The sequence below is a fragment of the Lampris incognitus genome, chromosome 11 (assembly GCF_029633865.1).
Source record: "Lampris incognitus isolate fLamInc1 chromosome 11, fLamInc1.hap2, whole genome shotgun sequence".
Taxonomy (NCBI): domain Eukaryota; kingdom Metazoa; phylum Chordata; class Actinopteri; order Lampriformes; family Lampridae; genus Lampris; species Lampris incognitus.
This window is the reverse complement of record NC_079221.1, coordinates 11,099,517-11,122,952: the sequence shown is the minus strand read 5'-3', so window position 1 is coordinate 11,122,952 and position 23,436 is coordinate 11,099,517. Positions and strand designations below refer to the sequence as shown.

Genomic DNA, 23,436 nt, shown 5'->3' with positions numbered 1-23,436 from the left:
AGTGGCCAGCGTGTCTTCTTATCCATGCACGTTACAGATTACAACAACTAAAGCCTGACAATGAGATGTGGTAGTCTTTAAACTGTCACTTAGTAAGTTGAAAAAAACAAGTTGTGGTTTCCCTGTATCAATTAACAATTACTGGACAGTCAATAGACTAGAACAGAACAGCGATGATGATGATGATGATGATGATGACTATAACGATATTAAAGTGAATGTAGCGCATCTCACACAAGAAAGTGTTTTACATTACAAAGAAGCAAGCAAGGACGGAAATTTGTCATACTCTGAAATTTGTCCAATAACAAAAGCAGCGAACACAATCGGAACCCTCATCACACACATACACACAATATGCGGCGTGATGGCAAACGTCCATAAAACACACAGGCGGGATTAAAGGACAAACGGAGAGACGCCTTACAAACCTCAGCAGCCCGGTTGACGTTTATTTGTCTTTCCTGTCTTCCAGCCTTGGTTTCCGTGAAGCATGCGCCCTCCGTCCGCCCCTGCGTGGGTCTGCCTCCTCCTCCTCCTGCTCGCTGCTGGCCTCGGGCCCACAGGTCAGCATTCAACCTGCAGCGCAGTTTACAGGAGGGGTTTGGGTTTATTGACAGAAGATGACGTTGGGGAAGTTGCGAGAAAACAGAGATGAACAACTTCTCGCTTTGATAAAACCAGCGCGTGTGTCCTTTACTGCCAATCAACACACACACACACGCACACGCACACACACAATGGCGCCGCCCAGACAACAAAACACAAAGTACCGGCACCGTGTTACCATGACTACGCACTGAGCTCAACACCAAAAAGTCACGTAACATATTGGACAACACAACGAACGACAGGCTATGGTGAACCGCGTCCATGCGTCCATTAAGTGTCCACTACAGTAAGATTAATCAGCAGCGGTGTCGTGTGTGCAGGGACTTCGCCGTGGCGGCAGATGGGGCAGCCCCAGCCAAACAAAACGCGCTCCAGTCGAGAAACGCAACCAAGCTCCGGGGCGTAGTAATACACCGGCGTTATTCAACAACAAAAAGTAGTTCCAAGCTAAAGAAGAGTTTGAGAGGAGGGCGTTGGGAATATGTACGGGCGTTACATTAAAAGGTTAATCTGTGTTTTGTTGTGGCCTGAAATGTCTTGATTACCAGTCTTCGTTTGCCATCCATTTTTACCCAGCCAGACCTCATCACGGGCCTGGCTGGCCGAGGTCATGTCCATACACCGGTAACGTCTTTTTTCGGCTAGTTCCCTGTTTTCCAGGGGTCGCCACAGCGGATTTGAGTCAACCCGCGTAACGATTTGGCAAAATGTTACGTCAGCCACACGTCGATAACATAAGTGAGTAAATCATATCGCTTGACGTTATTAAAACATTGTAACCGGTTATTTTCTTGCCCGGTGCGGGATTCGATACGGGGAGTACTGCACCACAAGGCGACAGCACTAACCGCTCGGCTAAAGGGTCAGACCCGTTAATTAGGGGCTAACGTGTTTTATTAGTAGTTTACAACATGAATGTACCTTCAACACTTTTTTCCACCTGGCCTACTCAGCACTTTTGACTTCAGTGGCGTCTCCGGAGCGCCGTTGTAGAAACATGTCACAAAATTTACACGATAAACCGCAGAGAAATAAAACCAACAAGTTCCTGATCAAAGCAGGTTGGATCAGTTCATCCGGACACGTTTATGGACGGTACCGGCTCAGCTCGACTCGTTTCTGTGTCGCTTTCCATTACCGTAACTTTACCCTCTCCGTGTAGCTGGTCGTCATGGCGACGCCTGGTTTCAATTTCCAAATGTACTTTTAAGATAACTGCGCTTCGGCATTTAAAAACGCCGGGTGACGGCCCATACGCGTATTGATGACGCAGTGACGTAAAATGACGAAGTGACGCGTTTCTCTGACCAATCAGAGGTCCGCATTGATTTTGGTACCCGCTCCAGTTTTGTGGAACCTCGACAAAGGTGGTACCAGAAAGGTGGTCACCGTTACCAAAATGCCGGTACTTTCCAGTAATGGAAAACGAAAAATGGGCGAGTCGAGTTGAACCGGTACCATGTAGTGGAAAAGGGGCATCAGGGACCTCTTCAGTTTAAACTGACAGCAGGTATCCCCACCCTCATAAACAATACAGTTGCACAACGACCGAAACCAACGACCAGTTCCACATGCAAATGTGGGTGCGACCACTGATCGTGTGAACTATTCCCAGAGGATCAGGGATTGTTGCAATAACAGCATTGTAAGATGGCGACAGATGTATAACGACCGAAACCAACGACCAGTTTCATGATCAAGTATGGTAGTTTCGATGGCCATGTGTACTATTCACAGAGGGTTGGGGAAGAGTTGCAACCACAGCATTGTACCTAGATTATTGAGCATGCATCAAGACTACAAGTTCTTGTTTTACCTCCCAAAAAAATGGACGAGTTGTTTCAGTTTACATCGATGGATTTGTTAAATAGCTTAAAACGTGTGTACACATTGTCTCTACCTCCTCGTTCTGTTTCTTCCAGGAGCGGAAGAGATGGATGGAGACACAGACCGGGATGAGGAGAGAGGGAGGCGGATGATGCCCTACTGGAACCTCTGGTCCTCAGACTTCTTCGGGTGGGTGGAGGAACTGAGAGCCCAGGCCGCCTACGACCGCATCGAAGACCTGGCCAGAACCTTCTGGGCCCACTTCCCCATCGCCAACGAGCTCAAACTCGATGTCCCCGACTCTGACCCCCCGCCCGAGGAGTGAGGCCTGCTTCGACAGCGTGTTAACCGGCTGGAGGATTTGGTCGCATCACTACCTGTTATTTAATGATGCATGCATACAGTGTGTAAATAAACCACCCAAGGTTCACACCAGCAACAGTTAGAAATCGATGGTTAAAGATTAAATGCAGTTATTACTTAATTACTACCTTATAGTGCTTGTAGGTGATGATAGGCAATGAATCCTTTAATTGTGAAAGTACTGGAAGGTCTAATTAAACGTTTTCCCTTGAAGGATTGTACTCTGACAGCGTATGTAATCTGAGTTAGTTCAGTTGCAATGTCTGAAATTGTCTTTCAAGCATTCCAGTGATTTTTGTTCCCCTTTAACCTTCACTGTTTCTGCTCTTTCTGTCTATTTGACCCAAGTCTGTTTCATACTTTTGATTAAACTGGATGGGAAAAAAAACGACCATAGTGTTCTTGTGAGGGACATCTCTATAATGCACTCCAAAAATATTTAAGCCCATAAATAAAAGCGTATGTATTTCAATTACATGTAAATTTTACATCCAATTTGATCACATAACTCCAATGTAAAATATGACACTTCAAGGAGAAACATGGGTTGAAATGTCATATTTTACATTGGAGTTACGTGATCAAATTGGATGGAACATTTACAAGTAACTGAAATACATAAGCTTTAACTTATGGGCTTACTTTTTTTTTTTTTGGAGTGTGGACTGTGTCAACACAAACACAAGAAAGTCTTATGAAAATCTAATTTTTTTCAGATCCTGTCCTCTCAAGTGCAAAAGGGGACAGGAGTTAACGGAGGAGGTGCTAGAGAAGGAAATGGTATAGAGGTTATATGTTGGATGGATGGATGCATGCATACATAGATAGATACATACGTAAACAGATGGACAGATGGATGGATGGATGGATGGATGCCCTTTGGATGACTTCATCCACAGTGACGCAAAAGTCCAGCTGCAAATTTAGTGACATTATCCCAAAACCGATGGCGTAATAAGAGGATTAATCATATTTAACCTGTCTACTTTCACCAAAACTGTGGATACAAAGGATTCTGCTGTGCGGCAACATTTGGTTGTCACACTTCTCTCTGCTGGAAATAGAAAATACTTCCGTTTACTTTATTATTATTTTTTTTCCACCTGCGCCACAGCGTCTATCCAGGACTCTTGAGGCTTTGCTGTTCCTATGGACTGGAGGCAGATTCACGTGGCTGAGTCAGGTCAAACCTGATGTCACGACGAACCGAAAAGGGCAGCGGTTATGAAATCCTCCATCTTTTCAGTCTGGCTGCACGTTCCTTTTTTTCTTTCACGTCTTCCTTTAAGCGTATTTCTCATTTCTGGTCCTTCGGCTCCACCCGTCTGCAGAAGTGCCTCCACATATGGCACCTGAGGGGGGCATGAGCAGTATGCATGCACGTGCATGTTTGTGTCCTTGGGTGAGTCTGTTTTCAGTGTGTGCATGTGTGCTCGGATCACTCCAATACAGACATCCGTTTCCCCCGGGTGGTTTTGCTCCACCTGCTATGGAAACATGCGCCTGAAGGCACAGAGACTTCTAAAATAATTGTGTGAAGTGAAAGTCAGTTGTGCTTTGACGGCACAGAGGACTGCTGGTGTTTCCGATGAACAACGACAAAGCTCAAATAAAAAAGGCAGAGCCGGAGCAGAGCGTATCTGTCGGCATGCTGGTGCTGCGAGCTGACCTGCGTGCATGATGCCATGCGGACCAGACCTCGGCAGGACTGCTGTGCTGTGAGCCAGCGTTCGGCTTCTGCTTCGTCTGTGAGCGGGCCAGCCACCGGGGCGAGGGAGAGGATTAAATCTCTCACTTGGCTGGCTCTGAAAGGCAGAGTAGGGGGAGTAGACTCACGCACGCACGCACACAATTTATTCATCCTAACTCAGCCCTTCCTCGTTTCTTCCCTGCACATCCCTCACTCCTCCTCTGTCTGTACTTTTCTTCCCTCTCTCTCTCTCTCTCTCTCTCTCTCTCTCTCTCTCTCTCTCTCTCTCTCGCTACTTCTCCTCGAGTGGAATGGTTCTCTGCCAGCCGCCCACTTCCTGCATTCCACCCCCACCTGAGACAGAGAGACGCTGTTCACAGTTCCAAGCCCAACAACGACCCTATGCAAACACACACACGTGCAGGCTCATGCACACACACACACACACACACACACACACACACACACACACACGCACATTTGCAGGCTCATGCACATGCGTGTGCACACGTTTTTTCTTTTGCCACTTCAGCTTAGTCCTCTCATCCAGTACATCTATCGAGTGGCAGCCCATCATCATCATCATCATCATCATAATTGTCATGTCAGAAAGGCTGTGATAATGGCATACATTTTCCCTCTTTTTAAACAATTTTTGTTCAGAATCTATGACTGACGTGCAGTACCACTACTACTATACATAACATACATAATATAGCACATACTACATGAGTATATACGTAAACATTATTATTCCTTCTGCTGATGTATATGGACATTTTTGCTTCTCCTATTATGAAGTTTAGAAGTTTCCACTTTGACATATTCGCTCTTCTGTGACCTGCCTCGAAAAAGAAATGCTGTTTTTCACTCTGTCCGACACTCTCTTCACCCCCAAGACACTCTTCCTTCAGAATTACCCCTACCCCATTTCCCCTCCTATCCGCACCATGGTAGAAGAGTTTGAACCCACTGTCGATGCTCCTCGCCTTACTCCCCTTCCACCCGGTCTCCATCATATCAACCAGCTCTCTCCCTTTACCAGTCATAGTGCCAACATTCAAAGTTCCCACTCTCACCTCCACACTCTTACCCTTCCCCCTCTCCCGCTGCATCTGGAAATGCCCCCCCCCCTTTCTCCTTCGCCCAACAGTAGTATAGTTTCCAGTCATCGGTAACCCGGGCCTCAGCCGATCTGGTATGAAAATCTTAATTTATAATCCTCATATTTGATTTGGCAAAGGTTTTATGCCAGATGCCCTTCCTGACGCAACCCTCCCCATTTATCGGGGCTTGGGACCGGCACTAAGAATGCACTGGCTTGTGCATCCTCAGTGACTGGGCTGACTGACAGGCACGGTGAAGTTTTGTTCATGCTTGTGCGAGACACCGCGGCGCGGGCCTCCGCCGATGGCGCGCGAACTATGACCGCGGACAGAAGCGTTTATGCTCAACGTGTTGTTTATTGCAGTATTCTCCGAAACGCCAGGGGGCGTGCTAACAAAATGGCAGGACAGTCATTAGGAGAGGCTGTTTGAACGAGTCAAGTCAAGTCTAGTGGCTAGTTCAACTAGTTTTTTTGTTTTTCTTTTTGTGTGTGTGTGTGTGTGTGTGTGTGTGTGTGTGTGTGTGTGTGTGTGTGTGTGTGTGTGTGTGTTTGAGATCATCACTCAGGACTTCCAAGGCCCCGCCTGGGTACAGTTCTTAGATTCTGAGCTTCAAAATGTGACATGTAACATCTATATTGTAGCGAATTCGGGGGGGGGGGGGCAACCACAGGAACCGCCGCAGCCGGGACGTGAACCCGGCTCTCCCGCACCGCGGGAGACACCCCTTGGCTAACGGGTCGGACCCTTTAATCGACTGGTTAATGTTGTCACACGCGGTGCGGGAGAGCCGGGTTCGCGTCCCGGCTGTGACGGTCCGGCTGGGCTACCCCCCTCCTTCGGGATTCGCCTCCCCGCGAATCGCCACAGTATTAATACTGTGCTATCTAAATAAATCAACTTGTGTTTTCCTTTTAATTTGCCTCCCTTCTGTAGAATGCCATCACTAAACATAATTGTGTTTTTTTATTGCACTGATTTAATGTGATGAAGAAGTGAAATAATTATTTGAGTATATGCATAAATATTATTATTATTATTCCTTCTGCTGATGTATATGGACATTTCTGCTTCTCCTGTTATGAAGTTTAGAAGTTTCCACTTTGACATATTCACTCTTCTGTAACCTTCCCTGAAAATAAATGCTGTTTTCGACCACCTTTCATCAAAACACCGAAAGAAAATCCCCAATACGTCAAATAAATCTTTAAATCTGTTGCATTTCATGAAATAGTCAACAATTGTTTCCACTATTCCACAAAACAGACGTGTATTGGACACTGCAGGATCAATCAGATATAAAAGCATTCACAGCAACAGCCCTGTGTAGGATTCTCTACTGAAGGTGACCTGTTGTTTTTTTTCCAATGGTGGTTTATACAATACTCTCCACACAGGTTTAACATTATCATTTACACTGAATTTTTGCCTACACACTGTCTGTCTTCCCATTTAGTTTGCATTTGTTTAACACTTTGACACAGCACTTGTAAACTTCTTTGCCTTTTACTGAATATAAATCTAGATTATCAATATAAAAAATGTCCAGTGCGATCAGGAGTTTTCACCTTTAGTTCTGCAACAGTTCTTGTTCAGCGTCAGTCAGTCTCTCAGTCCAATGAGTTAGTATGTTCCTAGTATAACAAATAGATGAGAAGCCACAGATGAGAAGCCACATCCTTTGTGTCCATCAGACCAGGTCCAGCTACATCCACTATGTCCTTTAATGTTACAGTCCCAGTGTTGCACAGTGTTAGAATGAGGCCTGGTGTTGAGCTGTATTGCAGGACAGCTCAACACCAGCTCAATGAGAGATTCCTTTAATAACCAGTACAGAGAAAGAGTAGGTTCCTTTCTTTTCCATTTGAACAGACTCCATGCTTTGAAGACTTCATGATAGAAAACAGGTAATTCTGACAAATTCAAATATTTAGAATCCATCAGAAACAAGGCAGTATCAAGACACAACCCATTAGTTTTCCTCAGAATGACACTTGCTACTCTTTTCCACACAATATCAACAGAGCTTGTAAGATATTTTAGCACAAATTGTAACCTGAAAGTCACCACTCTACTTACCAAGTGTACCAGACCCTGACCCACTCTCCTCTTTGGGCAAGAATTTGGGATACCTAATGTAGTCGGTCCCAAACGAAATCTATTACGACCACTTGTAGTTTCTGTATAAATCCAGCACGTGGTTCCATGCAAGGCAACCTAAGCCACACTGCAGAGGCTACTAAATTATTGGCCATGAGCACCCTGCTGCTAAAGGATTATATGAGGCAATGTCCATCTCCATTTTTTCAGTCTCCCTTCAATTTTTCCTAGCACCCCCCCCCCAAATTTTTCCTGACCATTAACTCATTACCAAGGAATCCTTCCAGATATTTAAAACCATCTCTATTCCATGATAAATTCTCTGGCAAGCTTAAAAAAAAGCCCTTAGTCCAATTTCCAACTGTTAATGCTTCAACTGTTTTCCCAATTAACCTTTGCAGCTAGCTGAAATTACACCAATTTTGTCAACATCTGCCTTTTTTCCGATCAATGACTACTACATCATCTGCATAAGCAGACAGAGCAAGTTTTGATTCACAGTTTGCTGAAAATAATCCCTCAATACACTTCCTAATTTATCCAACAATGGTTCAATAGAAATAGCATATAACATTCCTGAGACAGAGCAGCCCTGTCGAATGCCTGTTTATTTCAAAAGGGGCACTCAATCCTCCAGTTATCTTCAGTAGACTCTTGATACCCAGAGGTAGAGATGTTTTTTAACCTGGTCAAATGCCTTTCTTTTTTTTTTTGGTCCAATGAAATGAGACCAATATCAAAACCAAATGAACCGGACATTTCCAAAACGTCTCAAATTAAAGACACATTGTCTGAGATAGACCTACCAGGTATACAGTATGTCTGATCCCGATTAATGATTTGCTCCATCACTTCTTTTCTGTCTATTGGCCAGAGCTTTTGACAGGAGCTTGTAGTCAGAGCACAGGGGCGAAACAGGATGCCAGTTCTTAATGTCATGAAGATCTCCTTTCTTTGGCAGTAAAGTTATTACTGCTCTTCTGCAGCTTAAAGGCAACAACGTGTCCTTAAGATCTTCATTCAATACAGACAACAACTCTTGTCTAATTTCATTCCAGAAAGTCTTGTAAAATTCCACTGGAAGACCATCAATGCCAGGCGCCTTTTCTCCGTCCATGCCCTGCAAAGCTGCATGCAGTTCTGACAGCACAACTGGTTCTTCCAGATGAACACTGTCTTCTTTGGAGACTTTCGCAAGCCCTCAGTAAAACAGGCACACATCTCCTAATTCTCCTCACGCTCAGTGCTGTAGAGCTTTGAATAAAACTCCACTGCTTGTCGCTGTATTTCTTTTGGTTCTGTTATCTCCCGTCCTGTGTCAGAGCGTAGTGCATGAATAAACCTGCTCTGACCGTTCTTCTTCTCAACACCAAAGAAGAATTTAGATGGCACATCCATCTGATTCACACTCAGAAATCTTTATCGGACTAAAGGTCCTTGAGCCCTAGTGCTCAGTAGGTCTGCAAGAATAGTTTTTTTTTCTGTTGAGGACTTCAATATGTACTTGATTTCCTGTGGATTCTACTAATCACTGAAGTTCCACTATTTCTATCTTCAGATCACTCATAGACCAGGTAATGTCCCTAGTAACATTACTGTTGACAACTGGTTTTACCTCTACTTTACCATACTCCCATCCCTATCTCAATGATGTGAATTCTCATTTTTTTTAGTTCTAATATTATTCCAAAAGACTGTAAAAACATCCTTGAAATTAAGATCACAACTTAAGGCGGTGTTAAAATGCCAGTACCCACTTTTTGGTTTTATGTTTACAATTAAACCATCACAAATAACCAGGTAATGATCAGTGAAACCTACAGGTACGATCTTAAACATTTTCAAAAGATTGAACTGATGTTTTAAACAGTGAACTCTATCTAACCTAGACAAAGAAATGAAATTATCCCTAGTAGGGGCCAATTTATTTTGCCTGTTATTGCCATGAAATCTCCATATATTTACTAAGTCATGCGTTTGAATTAACTCACTCGGCAGCCTACATGCTGTGAAGGATAATGAGGCTCAATATGACTCCTGTCTGAACTATCATTTTGGGCATAATTAAAATATCCTCCCAATTATAAATAATCAACAGAGTTAAAATTATTCAAACTGTTATTTAAGTCTCTAGAAACGGAACTGTCATGCCCTCTACTGGGAACATAAACTAAAAAAAGAGAGAGATGGGGTCTCCAGGGAATCTGGTGGTTAGTTGGCTCAAGGTACAGACGTGTGTCCCGATTTAAGAACACAGAAACGGACTTACGGTTACGCTGCATTAATTTAGGCTGTGGTCTGTTACAGTGATGCAAACAAGGGGACGCTACCAGTATAAAAAACAACACAATTGAGTACTTACTCACATGTAGATTAAGACATTAATTATTAACTAAATGTATCAACGACAACTTCACCGCTAGCACACTGCCCCCCACGAGGTTATAAACTACTAGAGAAGTGACCGGCAGAGATACGTGTGCAGTCACCGAATAATGGCACTAATAGCTGGTTTGCAGTTATAAATGTCAGCACGTACCTTTGAGCACTTACGCACAGCAAAAAGCAGCGGTTGTAGAGGCGGAAACAGGAGAGGAAAACCACCGCCGTCATCAACCACACCCGCGAAAACTGAACTAGACTTCACGACACCGGATCGTAACACGGCAGCCGGTCCGTTCGGGGACAGTCTGTAAATAACAGCTCCGGTGAGTTCGCTTAGCTGGAACGGAGTAAACTGCTACCATAACGAAGCAAACTAAACCAATAAGGCAGTGGACAGGCACACTTGTTACACGACCGTGTAGGCTTTCTAACATAAACATTAAGAAAAGTCACAGTAAAACACTCAAACTTCGCTTTAAACTCCATGAGCCTGCCCTCTACCCCTTGGTTTTACCTCATGGGTCATAGCAGAGCCCTAGAAAGAGAGTTACGTCAATGAGGGGTCAGAACGCGAGAGGGTCACGTGGTTATTGTAGCCGCCGAATAGTTCCACACGAAGCTTGGCGGGTCATTTAAATCAGTGTTTCTCAACCCAGTCTTCAAGGACCCCCTGTCCTGTAGATTTTCCTTGTAACCCTGCATAGGTAGCTCTGCTTGTACTTACTCAACCAATCATCTCACAGCACTTAATTATGCAAGGTGTGCAAACTCTGACATTCACTGCTGAATTACTACAAACTGGTACCTATTCAGGGTTGCAAAGAAAATCTGCAGGATAAGGGGTTCTTGAGGACTGGGTTGAGAAACATTGATTTAAATGAACTGCTTAGCCGCGATTTCTGGTAACTACTGTAAACTACTAGTAAGACACGTTAGCCCCTAGCTAACGGTTCTGACCCTTTAGCCGAGCGGTTAGTGATGTCGCCTTGTGGTGCAGTACACCCCGTATCGAATCCCGCACCGGGCGAGAAAATAACCGGTTACATTGGTGGCAGCGGTGGGATCCGGAAGTGTGCAGATCCTCAGAAGTCTCTTCGGAGCGCGGGAATAACAAAGCGCGAGGGCGCGCTTCCGGGAGAGGGTGACGACTGTAAACTACTAATAAGACACGTTAGCCCCTAGCTAACGGTTCTGACCCTTCAGCCGAGCGGTTAGTGACGTCGCCTTGTGATGCATTACACCCCGTATCAAATCCCGCATCGGGCAAGAAAATAACCGGTTAACACTACTAACCAATATTTTCAGATTTTATTTATTTATGCATAGATATAGATATATTCCAACGTGACACATATTCTATGCGCATGTGTAGGAACATTAAAACTAATATTTTGTTTGAAATTGACGAGCTATCACGCTTTAAATTACATCGTTCATTTGATTCAAACGTGCTTGTAAAATGGTCATCATTAAAATGTCAACTGTAGCTTCTTACCTGTAAATTAACCTTTGATTAATGCGAGAAACATACCTTCGCCATAGAAATCCTATTGCATCGGGTCGAACTGTTTGTAACTATCCGGGGCTCCCATGATCCGCCATTGCTGTTAAATAATTGGCCCATTGACGTCTACGGAGTTGACGTAACTCTGTCTTTCTAGGGCTCTGGCTCATAGGAAATGGGTAAGAACTTCTTAGAGAGGAGAATGGCCATTCCCCCACTTGTTGAGCTCTTATGACTCATGACAACTTCTCCACTGTATTCTGCCCTCCATTCCGACTCATTTACATTCTGCGTGTGTTTCTTGTACAAACATGACATCAATAACTTTTAACTTTATCAGCTCATACAAAACAATTCTTTTACTGACATCCCTTGCCCCATTTAAATTAAGAGTACCAATTTTTAAATTAGTCATGGGGAAGAGACAGAAGATCAGGCTAAAAAGCAGCAACATTAAGTTAGAATTGATACAAAACTCCCTAATCTCTTTCAGAGTGTTAGAAAAGCGTTATATAAGTTTCATTTATTATTATTATCATCATCGTCATCATTGTTGAGTTCTTGTCTGAGTTTCTGGACAATCTTCTTCAGTCTGTAAATTTCCTGGTCAGTAAAGCCTACCTTTCTCTTACCCTTCACCTGAGAGCTGGCTGAATCCAGAAATATTTCTTTATCGGAGAAGTAGTCTTCCAATTTCACACCCTTCATATTTTTTGTTTTCTGTAGTAGCTGTTTTATTTCTTCTACGCCATAAGCCTGTGCTTCCCTGCGATTTCTACGTTTCTTTGCAGCAGATTTGATTTCACCGTCACTATCAGCCGCACAGTCATCTTCCATACCATACTGGACTCAGACTCAGCTGTTTTCTGTCTGGCTGGCTGTTTCTCTTTTTCTTTGCAAACTGTCACTTTTTTTGCCTGTGAACCACTCTGAGGACTTGGGTTTTCTCTTACGCTGTGGTACTCTGAGACTGGCCTCTTCACACTCCATGTCAACCTCTTCATCCTCAGCCAAGAGTCCCGCTGCCACAGTTCCGCCATTGTCAATCTCATGTTCCTCCCGAGTCCCCCGCCACCACATTCCTGACTGTTTTGGTGAACTCCACTTGTTTTGTCCTGTTTCTTTACTCTTGTTTGTGCGACTCTTCTCATCGCTGGCACTGATTTGACTTTTCTGGTCATCAGCAACCCCATCCTTGCTGTTTGAGCCTGTTTCATCATTTTTAGTTTGATTCTGGTCTCCTAATGTTGCCTCCTCGGCTGTCTCAGCAGAGCCAGATGGTTTTTGTGGACAAGCCCTGATCAGATACCCTACCACAACCAAAACATTCTGCAGTCTCTAATGTTGCAAACAGACTATAATCAAAATAACAGATTCTTAATTTGAATGCCAGATTCAGTTCCTCACTCCTGTTATTGAGAATCATATAAACATCAATAAAATCATCTGTGAGAAACAACATGCTGCAGCTGGGGCGATTTACACCCTGACACTACTTTTTTTATCGGGGAAACAATTTTCCTGTGTCTTGACAATTCTCTAACCAGAAACTCATCCCTAATAAACAGGCGCACGTTAGACAGCTTTATCTTTTTTGCCGGAGTGGCAAGCGAAGTTCCTGACACAAACGATTCATTCACAATAATTCCGTTTGTAACCGCCTTCTGAACTTTGTCATCCTCATCCAGAAAAACTCCCCACAACTCTCTCTGATCATTCTAGCCGCAGACTGCTGCTGGGACCAACTACTTCAGCTACAGGCCAAACCACACTGTTCCACTGAACAAGCGAAGCGCCACGCTTCCTGGTCAGCCTGGTGAACTCCGTGTCCACTGCCATCACGCCGACCAGGGAAACGCTGGCTGCCTGCAAAAATCACATAAAAACCACAAAACCGTTAACCCCCCCACACACACCCACCTAAACACAGTAAACACCTGTACAAACCTAGTACTACACACTATTACATTCACATAGATAGAGAGGAAAAAACGCTCAAAAACGCTGACACTCGCCTTTGTGCAGAGAGAGAGAGACAGAGACAGAGAACTTGAAAGAGCAACAAGAGCACAGCAGAGGAAGGGATGAGGCCATGAAGATAGATGTCATCCGATGGAGAGAGCACAGAATCCTCTGATTACACTGCAGAGAGTAATAAAGAGCAACAGAATGCTGACTGATGCACATCTGCTACTGCACTGAATATTGGCCTGTAGCTGGCAACCAATAGTGCTGTTGTGTTGTGTGACTGTCAGCCCATAAAGTATAATGAGCATTGATGACTATTTAGCCCCTATGGGATGGAATAGTGCATTAATGGTTGGTGGTACAGTGGCCCAGTGGTCAGCACTGTTGCCTCACAGCAAGAAGAGCCTGGGTTTGAACCCCAGGCCGTCCCAGGTCCTTCTTTCTGTGTGGAGTCTGCATGTTCTCCCCGTGTCTGCGTAGGTTTCCTCCGGGTGCTCCGGTTTCCTCCCACCATCAAAAAGACATGCATGTTACGGTCAATACTCCTGTCTGTGCCCCTGAGCAAGGCAGTGGAAAGAAGAACTGGAGTTGGTCCCCGGGTGCTGCAGCTGCCCACTGCTCCTATACAATAGGATGGGTTAACTGCAGAGAACACATTTCAATGTAAGAGTTGGCTTGTTGTAAGAACACAATAACATAATACAGTGGTTTTCTTTCTTCTTCTCTTCTTTTGCATATTCTGATATTGATTGGTGTGTTCAAATAACTGGTGAAATCTATGTATAAAATAAATTGATAACTAATGATGATCGAATCATTCATTCATTCATTATCCCAACCGCTTATCCTGCTATCCCAGCAGTCACTGGGTGGCAGTCAGAGACACACCCTGGACAGGCCGCCAGGCCATCACAGGGCCCCCCCCACACACACACACACATTCACATCTAGGGACAATTTAGTACGGCCAATTCACCTGACCTGTATGTCTTTGGACTGTGGGAAGAAACTGGAGCACCCGGAGGAAACCCACGCAGACATGGGGAGACCATGCAAACTCCACACAGAGGATAACACGGGACGACCCCCAAGGTTGGACAACCCCGGGGCTCGAACCCAGGGCCTTCTTGCTGTGAGGTGACCATGCTAACCACTGCACCACCGTGCTGCCTAATCTAACGTGCCGTGATCTAATCATCACATCAAAAAATTAGAGATTTGTCTAGATTTTGGCTGGCATATGCTGACTGCATCCTTTTTATGACCAGGACAGGAGAGAGAAGAAAAGAACACAAGAAGAGAGCAGAGATGAGGAGTGTGACAGACACCAAAAGAGCTACTAGAGAAGCGAAGAAGAGGAGAGCGTCAGATAGACAGATAAGGAGCCCTCGTCACACCATAGAAGCAGAAGCTATGAGACAAGGGTTGGTCAATTCTAAATACTGAACAAAGCATTGGCAATATACAATATGACTGCTTCATCAATGTCAAGGCTATTACTTTTTTTTATCAGGGTTTAACTCCTGCTGCTGAAAATAAAAATATTCACCAAGTTGAATGAGAACTCAGATAACACTCATTTTGTTTATTTTGATTTCATGTTGTAAAAGCCAGCCTACGCACCTGACCTACGCACCTGACCTACACACCTGACGGCAACCTTTTGGTAGAGCACCATGTCTCACATCTCTGAAATAACTTGAAAATGGTGCAATTATCAAGTGAAAATCTAAAGACTCCAGGGGTGGGCTAAGCCCCCAGTGTTTCAAGATCCTAACAACGCCTCTGCTCGCCAGTCTCACCTACACCGTTCTTCTCTTTCCCAGCCGATAGGAGAGATGCTGTAGGTGAGGGATAATGTCTGTAATGACTTAAATTCAACTGAAGTTTCATCCCGACTGCACTTTTATGACAGGTTATACATTTAATTTCATTCTATTCCTCGTTTAAATTCTACTCTACTTTTCTAGTTTTCATTGTTATGCTGCTGAGAGGAAAAGCAAACTGCAAAACGAATTTAACTGAACAAGTCTGACAGTTAAAATCGCAGAAAGGGCATTTGTAGAAGTGAAATATAACTGCTGATTTTGTCTACGTGAAAACTTAATTTATGCTTCAAACTGGGCAGGGTATCTTAAAATCAATGTAATCTAACTTGTTTTAGGATTTCTGGTCTTTCGGGTAAAGTAGTGATTTTATCTTGATTCAGCAACTGTTGCCGAGCTTAACTATCTAACTGCGCTGAGGGGAGTTTGCTTGTTTTGAGGATTTTCTTGCTTGAATCTTTGTCTCGGTTCTGACACGGTGATGGTTTTTACGGTGAAGCCAAAGCATTGCATCACCAGCGACTGTCTCCCAGCGAGCTCATGCTGCCGAGCACGAGACGAAGAAACTCTGAAACTCGAGATGGAAAAGTACTGTACACGCACACGTAGATCCACTTTAGGGTGAAAAACCCCCCGACCACAGACGTCTTGTTTCTCTGGGCAGGGAGGTGAGGGACATTCCTCAGCCACAGGCCAGTTTCCACTCAGAGCCCCTGGCTCAGATCACGCCAGCGTTCTGCTGCTGTTGCTTTCGAGCAGGTTTCTTCAGAGGAAAGGGGGGACCGGGACACGATGGCTTCCCAGCAGCTCCTGTTGAGGTTAATGGGGCTCAGCGTGTTGCTGACGGTGTTGGCTCTCGGAGGTGAGCTGGAATCAATTTGCTGTCAAGTCTTTTGGTTCTGCATGTTTTGCTTCTTAACTTGCTCTCTGTGGTCCTCGTTGGCCGTCTCCACGGCCCTGTTAGCATAATATATATATATATACAGGGCGTTGCATTTTGCCATTGTTGCAGGGTTTGACAACAGTGGAGAGAGTTCATTTCACACGGTGGGCTCAGGCTCTGAACTCATGGAGGGGGGGGGGGCTTGATTCGGGTTAAATATTTGAAGAGAGTTTTGTTTACTTGCAGAAATCGGAGTCAGTAATAATGAAATGACCTCTCTCTTGCTTTCTGTCACTCACACACACACACACACACACACACACACACACACACACACACACACACACACAAACACGCACACACACACGCACACACACTGGTTTTGACAAGTTAAAGATGAAGAGGGGACAGAAGAGTTGTGCATCGTGTCTCCCTCCTCGCCTGCAGGCTCGCAGCTTGTTATTGAGCGCTGGGAGGGAGGACGAGATGAATGACCGGTGCTGGATGGGGAAATCATGGCTGGACATAAATGTAGTTTGGTGTTCACACTACATGAATGCCACCTAGCATACCTTGCGTGTGCAGACTGTTACGGTGATGAGAAAAGTCCAGCAGGGAAATTGGTCTATATTATATGTTTGTTGCTCAGAAACCCAAAACCAGTAAAAAAAACATGCAAACAATTATGTCTAACTGCATCCATGTGTTGCTTTTCAAAACCACAGGACACATGTTGTGGATCAGTCAACATATGTCTGTTGCTGCACATCAGGATTCTTTCATATTTACATGGCGTGGAAAGGTGCAGTCTTCACTTCACTGAGACGGTTTCTTTTTTAGTTTGTGCGCATGAAAGCCAGTGCTTGTTTAGACACTTAAAGTTGCAAACCTGAGGATAATCGTTTATGCTGAGTTTACTGACACCTGTGGTGAACTGAGGTAACTGCAGTGGTTTCTGACCACAAAATCCTGGAGGCCCATTTGAAATCTAACCGTTTCCAGCGTCGTCAGCGCTTTCTTTTACCACCAAATAAAACGTGGCAGAAGTGGCATTTTAGACATTGATGTTGTACTATTTGTTGGTAAGGGACTTTTTATGAAGGTTTATTTGACCAAATCCGCTTTTTAATCACAACAACTTTTGTTTGTACAAACTCACAGGGGGGCAGCGTTCCTTCTTCTTCTGCATTTAGGCACTATGGTGAAGACAGAAAACACTGGATATTTATTTATTTTCCTCCTTCAGGACATTCTGACCAGACAATCAAAGTAAACAACAGACTATTTGGATATTTGTGGATTAGCTGTTCTCAAAATATGCCAGTGATTGGAAGTAACAAAAAAGGACATTTGTATGGAGTTTGGGTATCCATTTTCAGGATTTAAGTTATTTAGCGAAGAATGATTTAATATAAAGAATGTTTTTTGCAGAGTCTGAATGTTGTCTTTCATGATGCCTGAGAGGAGTATGATTTATTTTACGCCCGCTGAATGCATCACCGGTGTACATCTATAAAGGCAGTGAGCCACATCAAGGACTTTCAGATCTTTAACCGGAGTCGAGAGAAACCGATCGATCAGTTCATCTTTTGAAGCGACTGATTGGAATAAAGAACCTGTACACACACTGTATCTATTCTCTGTTGACTCCTTTCCAGATGTATCCAGTGACAGCAGCCTACACAAGGTCTTGAGGAAAAGAGAAGGTAGGCCAGCAACCACATAGGCACAGCTCAGAGATGCTGTTTGCTCTGCTGCTACCGGACAGTAAGAGTAAATAACTCCAAACTAATTTGTTTTATATTTCCATGTGGGGCTTTTCAGGTATGAAATATAAGAATGCCCTGCATACTGTCAGCAGTTGAGCCGAAATGTGCCGCTGCTGGTTTTCACCTCACAAAATCTGGCTGAACATGCCAGACAATACAAATACAACAGCAAACTTTTTGAAAGTGTTGCAGATCCAAATCCAGTTGGGGAGCTTTGCTACGTGTCTTCCCCTGCTCCCTTTACCCTGTTTTTCTCCTGTGCTATTGAATAAAGGTTAAAAATGGCCACACAAAAAAAAAGATCCGGAAAAACGAGTGCTTTGGAGTCCTTATGTTTCCCCCCCATGTCTATGCCCTGTGTTACTGCCCTCCAGTGGCAGGTGGCGGTAGCGCACCCCCAAAGTCTGCAGTTGCAGTCGCTCCTTCCAAAGCTCAGGAGTTTCTGGCAAAGCTGAGAACAAAGAGGAACATCTGGGACCGCAACCGACCGGACGTCCAGCAGTGGATTATGCAGTTCATGTACATGGGCTTTGATGAGCAGGTGAGATGACAACACACTGTTGGTGTGTTGTATGACCTTGTTTTTTGTTTTTTAAATCTACCTACCCATCCATCTATCTATCTATCTATCTATCTATCTATCTATCTATCTATCTATCTATCTATCTATCTATCTATCTATCTATCTATCTATCTATCTATCTATCTATCTATCTATCTATCTATCTATGTCTGTCTGTGTGCCTGTCTTGCACATTCAAGTGCAGTGCACTCTTAGTGAAGGTGCACAGATAAAAAGAAGGTTATAAAAGAAGAAAACAGAAAGGATAGATAGATAGAATGAAGGTTTTGGTGATGAAAAAGCAAATCGCCCCCCTTGATCCCTCGACAAAACATCACAACCCAACCCCCCCCCCAAAAAACATTCCGCTTTATTATTTTGTTGGTCCAGAATGATAAGAGTCATGGTCTAGATGCAGATGGTTCTGGATGGAGTCATCGCATCTACACGCCGAGGCCCGTCGACGTGACGTTAACTGGAGTATTTTCACACGGCAGAAAAAGCAGCCAGCAAGCATAACGTCAGACCTGCTCAGAGGCTCGTTCACAGCAGCCCCCATCCCGCTAGTCCGATAATGTTGTCACATGCGAGTGTCATTTCATCAAACGTCAGTCACGTGCAGTGGCATGGTTAGTTTGACCGTGGCTCAGATCCATAATACACTAGCGCATCTACCACGTGCCGAGATTAGCACATCTACCTTGTGCTAATCCTCATGGTAGGCCATTTTAACAGTATGCCAGATGTGAACCAGCTGTTTTGCACGATGAACCGATCTAAAGCGGCCCAACAGAACCGCGACGGAGGAGAATCCACCCATTTCAAACAAATGTTTAAAAATGTTTCTTGGATTCATTAATTTGTTTTTCTGTTATTCTTTTTTCCATTCTTTGAGAGGGCAAAGACGCTCCCACAGACACCAGCTGGTTGTTTATTTGCTCCAGTAAGTCCCAGCTCCTCCTTGTAGGCCGTAGCAAAACTATCATACTTGTTGAGGGTTTGTTTACTGCTTAGTCTTCGGTTCCATCACCGTCCGCCATCCCCCCCCCCCCAAGTATTTCCAGCTCCTCAGGGGGATCCGGGTTGCATAGCGGTCTATTCCGTTGCCTACCAACACAGGGGTCGCCGGTTCGAATCCCCGTGTTACCTCCGGCTTGGTCGGGCGTCCGTACAGACACAATTGACCGTGTCTGCGGGTGGGAAGCCGGATGTGGTTATGTGTCCTGGTCGCTGCACTAGCGCCTCCTCTGGTCGTTCGGGGTGGGGGGGACTGGAGGGAATAGCGTGATCTTCCCACGCGCTACGTCCCCCTGGTGAAACTCCTCACTGTCAGGTGAAAAGAAGCGGCTGGCGACTGCACATGTATCGGAGGAGGCATGTGGTAGTCTGCAGCCCTCCCCGGATCGGCAGAGGGGGTGGAGCAGAGACCGGGACGGCTCAGAAGAGTGGGGTAATTGGCCGGATACAATTAGGGAGAAAAAGTGTGTGTGGGGGGGGAGTCCAGCGCCTCCAGTTCTGAAACGTGTTGCATTATGGGACAATAGTGTCCATTAACCGCACACAAAAATTGAGCAGATTTAGTTTGCATGCTGCAATTATGTTTCTGTATACTTCATTTTGTCAGTCTTCCAGTGTGAACACACTACTGTAGTGGGTCTGACTCTGCATTTGTGTGTAGCGAAACATTCACATTACGATTTCTTACACGCTCTCACTCTGCGCCTGCGTAACATGAGTACAATCACTACACGCTCCATACAGCGAGTCTCAACAGCGCCCCCTAGCGTGACGAAACACACGGCAGCCCTGCGACACACAAAAGCCTCGACACACTTCTACACCAGTCAGCAGATTTACGCATAAAAACAGCTGAGATGGCCTTTCTAAAACACAACACTGCTGTTACACTCACTTCACATTTGTTCTGAAGTACCTTTAACGTCATCTTTGCAACTATAAACGGCGAAATCATAGAGAGCAGAAACTACGTACCTTCATCCCCAAGAAACCCCAAAACGAAGCGGAAGTCAAGCCAGCGGAAACCAGACAAGTGCATTTCACAATAAAATGCGCGCTACTTCCGCTTGGATCCATCCCCCGCGATTATCCAGAGAAAGGCGCCCACTCGTATTGTGAAACCCCGAATGAAACATTCCTTATTTACACGTTTTATAAGGACATGCTAACACATATTAACAACACCGAGCGAATACAGGAACCCTGAAAACAAACAAAACGCTAACCCGTGTCTTTCAGAATAAAGCCCGTGTTTCATTCCATACAGCGTCCTCCGAGCTATACCATGCCCTGTTCATAATACAGCGCAACAACATGACACTACTACACACTGCTACACTACATAAGCAAAACACAAACCCAAGTATTTAATTTCCTTTGATTCAACGCAGAATTACGCCTTTCAATAGAGGGAAAACCCCATTCAGACTTGACTTGAACACTTAACTGAAGCTGCATCGTGTGCGTTTGCCTTTGGGCCTTTGTGTGTGTGTGTGTGTGTGTGTGTGTGGGGGGGGGGGGGGTCAGTGATTCCAATGGAAGATTTTAGACAGGAGATTCAGCCAGGAGGGAGGGAGCTGCAGGAGACCGGCTGGATAACGAGAGCGGAGGCGGAGGCGGAGGGACCCCGGTGGGATTGACTGTGCGTGTACTTTCCTCCGGTGGGAGCTCTCATACATGACATGCCCCGTGTGTGTGTGTGTGTGTGTGTGTGTGTGTGTGTGTGTTGTGTGCGCGCGCATGCCATTGTCTGTTACCTCCCTGCAGCGGAAACTGACAGCCGTGGCCTTTTAAACGACACCGGGCTCTCGTGCGGCTCTGCGCCGTCTCGGCCCGGCTGAGTAAATAAATTCCCTTCGAATGGACTCTAATGTTCTGTGGGGACGAGTTTACTAATGAGGGTCACGTCGGTGTCGTTTCTTCCTCCAGAGGTTGGAGACCGACCTGTCTTACTGGATGGACCAAGCTCGCAGCAGTGACCAAGGCCGCCAACACCATTATGATGAAAACGCCCCCATCGGCCCGCGGTACCCCGGCTCCTACAGACACGGAGCAAATGTCAACTATGACTACTACTAACTGCAATGTCTCTCTCTCTCTCTCTCTCTCTCTGTCTCTCTCTCTCTCTCTCTCTCTCTCTGTCTCTCTCTCTCTCTCTCTCTCTCTCTCTCTCTCTCTCTCTCTCTCTCTCTCTCTCTCTCTCTCTCTCTCTGTCTCTCTCACACACACACACACACATGAAACGGCTTGTTTCTGGGGGCCATGTTTCTGAAATGTTCTCACCCACAAATCTGTGCTCACACACTCGTGGGTTGGATCCTCAGCACATCCTGCATACTAACAGAACCGTACAAAGCTGAGTTTTAACTACCCAATGAAACACGTTTAGTATGCATCGTAAATCTATCACACTGTCCTCAGTCACCCGATGCAAGTGACAAGTGGATATGGCCCATGCAACCTATATCACCATGGTAACTATGCAACATCACCATTTTCTGTCGGAGTAGTGTCCAGCCCATTCATATTTGATTTATAAGCAGAAACAGTATACGTACATCCGGGCATGTTTGCACACTACGACGATTTAAATGTAGTACATTAAAAATGGGTATTCCATAGCAAGTATTATTGCCGTAGTAGTGGTATTCCATAGAATATTATAGCCCCCGGTGGCACAGTGGTTAGCACGGTCGCCTCACAGCAAGAAGGTCCTGGGTTCGAGCCACGGGGTAGTCCAACCTTGGGGGTCGTCCCGGGTCGTCCTCTGTGTGGAGTTTGCATGTTCTCCCCACTTCTGTGTGGGTTTCCTCCCACAGTCCAAAGACATGTAGGTCAGGTGAATCAGCTGTACTAAATTGTCCCTAGGTGTGAATGTGTGTGGGCCCTGTGTGATGGCCTGGCGGCCTGTCCAGGGTGTCTCCCCGCCTGCCGCCCAATGACTGCGGGGATAGGCTCCAGCATCCCTGCGACCCTGGCTAGGATAAGCGGCTTGGATAATGGATGGATGGATTTTAGCCCTCAGGTTTGTCTTATAGAGAAGCTGTACAGCTTGTGTGACCCCTGAATTTACACGCCCGTTGGCTAACATCGGTGTCTTTGCAAACCTAAGTGACTGCTAGTTAATTGCACGAGGTAGACAGACACTAGATGTCAGGGGGAAGGAGTAATAAAATAAACCGTCCGGCTCTGCTGCTGTCTGCAAGACAAACCCGACGGCTAAAAAAATTCCACGAGCGCGTTAAGAACAAACTTCATGAACAAGACCCCTGATAAATCCTCAAGACGTCTACTTTTCTCAGTCTCCGTCCAAGTCTTTGAGAAAACAAAACCTCTGTTGAGGACAAATACTTGATCCAAGCCCCTGACTCAGGACCAGAGTTCAACACACATTACACTCTCCCACCGCATCTTCAGCCTCCACCTCATCCCTCACATATTAGCGCATTTATGTGTTTTCATGTCTTATATGAATGCTACATAAGTCTGATTCAAATTAATTTGTCTTTTTCTTTTCTTAGTCCAGAAGTTATCTCCTCCCTGCTCTCTTGATAAGGCATAGCTTAGTTTGCTGACTTGCATGTACTGCTGCTGAAACCTCACATTTGTAGAATTCAGTGTGTAATCGTCAAAAAGGATTTTGTAAATAAAGCTAATGCTAACGTCTCCATACTGTCTCGGTCCATCACAACAAGTTTAGCTTGTGAGGGAAACTGCAGCAGATATTGATAAGATGTTACAACGTTACAATTTCATTTAGTGGACACTTTTCACCAAAGCGACGCACATCTGAGCGTTAAAACAACACAAGCAAGGATCTGGCC

The 23,436-nt window shown here is 45.1% G+C and overlaps 2 protein-coding genes across 2 annotated transcripts; both read left to right on the top strand.

Moving 5' to 3' along the window:
• Window positions 1-1,268: 1,268 nt before the first annotated feature.
• otos2 (otospiralin 2) lies at window positions 1,269-3,141 on the top strand. The gene is made up of 2 exons (XM_056289407.1): window positions 1,269-1,350; window positions 2,535-3,141. Exons 1-2 carry the CDS (start codon window positions 1,320-1,322, stop codon window positions 2,762-2,764), a joined length of 261 nt encoding a protein of 86 aa, XP_056145382.1. The 5' UTR covers window positions 1,269-1,319; the 3' UTR covers window positions 2,765-3,141.
• A 12,815-nt stretch (window positions 3,142-15,956) lies between these two features.
• On the top strand, window positions 15,957-23,276 carry ecrg4a (ECRG4 augurin precursor a). Its single transcript, XM_056289406.1, has 4 exons — window positions 15,957-16,243; window positions 17,923-17,970; window positions 18,408-18,574; window positions 21,542-23,276. The coding sequence occupies exons 1-4, from the start codon at window positions 16,174-16,176 to the stop codon at window positions 21,689-21,691; spliced, it is 435 nt and encodes a 144-aa protein (XP_056145381.1). The 5' UTR covers window positions 15,957-16,173; the 3' UTR covers window positions 21,692-23,276.
• The last annotated feature ends 160 nt before the right edge of the window (window positions 23,277-23,436 follow it).

Excerpts from the sequence above, each read along its gene's own strand:
- otos2 (XM_056289407.1), top strand. The coding sequence starts at position 1,320 with ATGTTACGTCAGCCACACGTCGATAACATAA. Across the intron at positions 1,351-2,534 it reads GCCACACGTCGATAACATAA|GAGCGGAAGAGATGGATGGA; the intron begins GTGAGTAAATCA and ends TGTTTCTTCCAG.
- ecrg4a (XM_056289406.1), top strand. The coding sequence starts at position 16,174 with ATGGCTTCCCAGCAGCTCCTGTTGAGGTTAATGGGGCTCAGCGTGTTG. Across the intron at positions 16,244-17,922 it reads GACGGTGTTGGCTCTCGGAG|ATGTATCCAGTGACAGCAGC; the intron begins GTGAGCTGGAAT and ends ACTCCTTTCCAG. Across the intron at positions 17,971-18,407 it reads GGTCTTGAGGAAAAGAGAAG|TGGCAGGTGGCGGTAGCGCA; the intron begins GTAGGCCAGCAA and ends ACTGCCCTCCAG.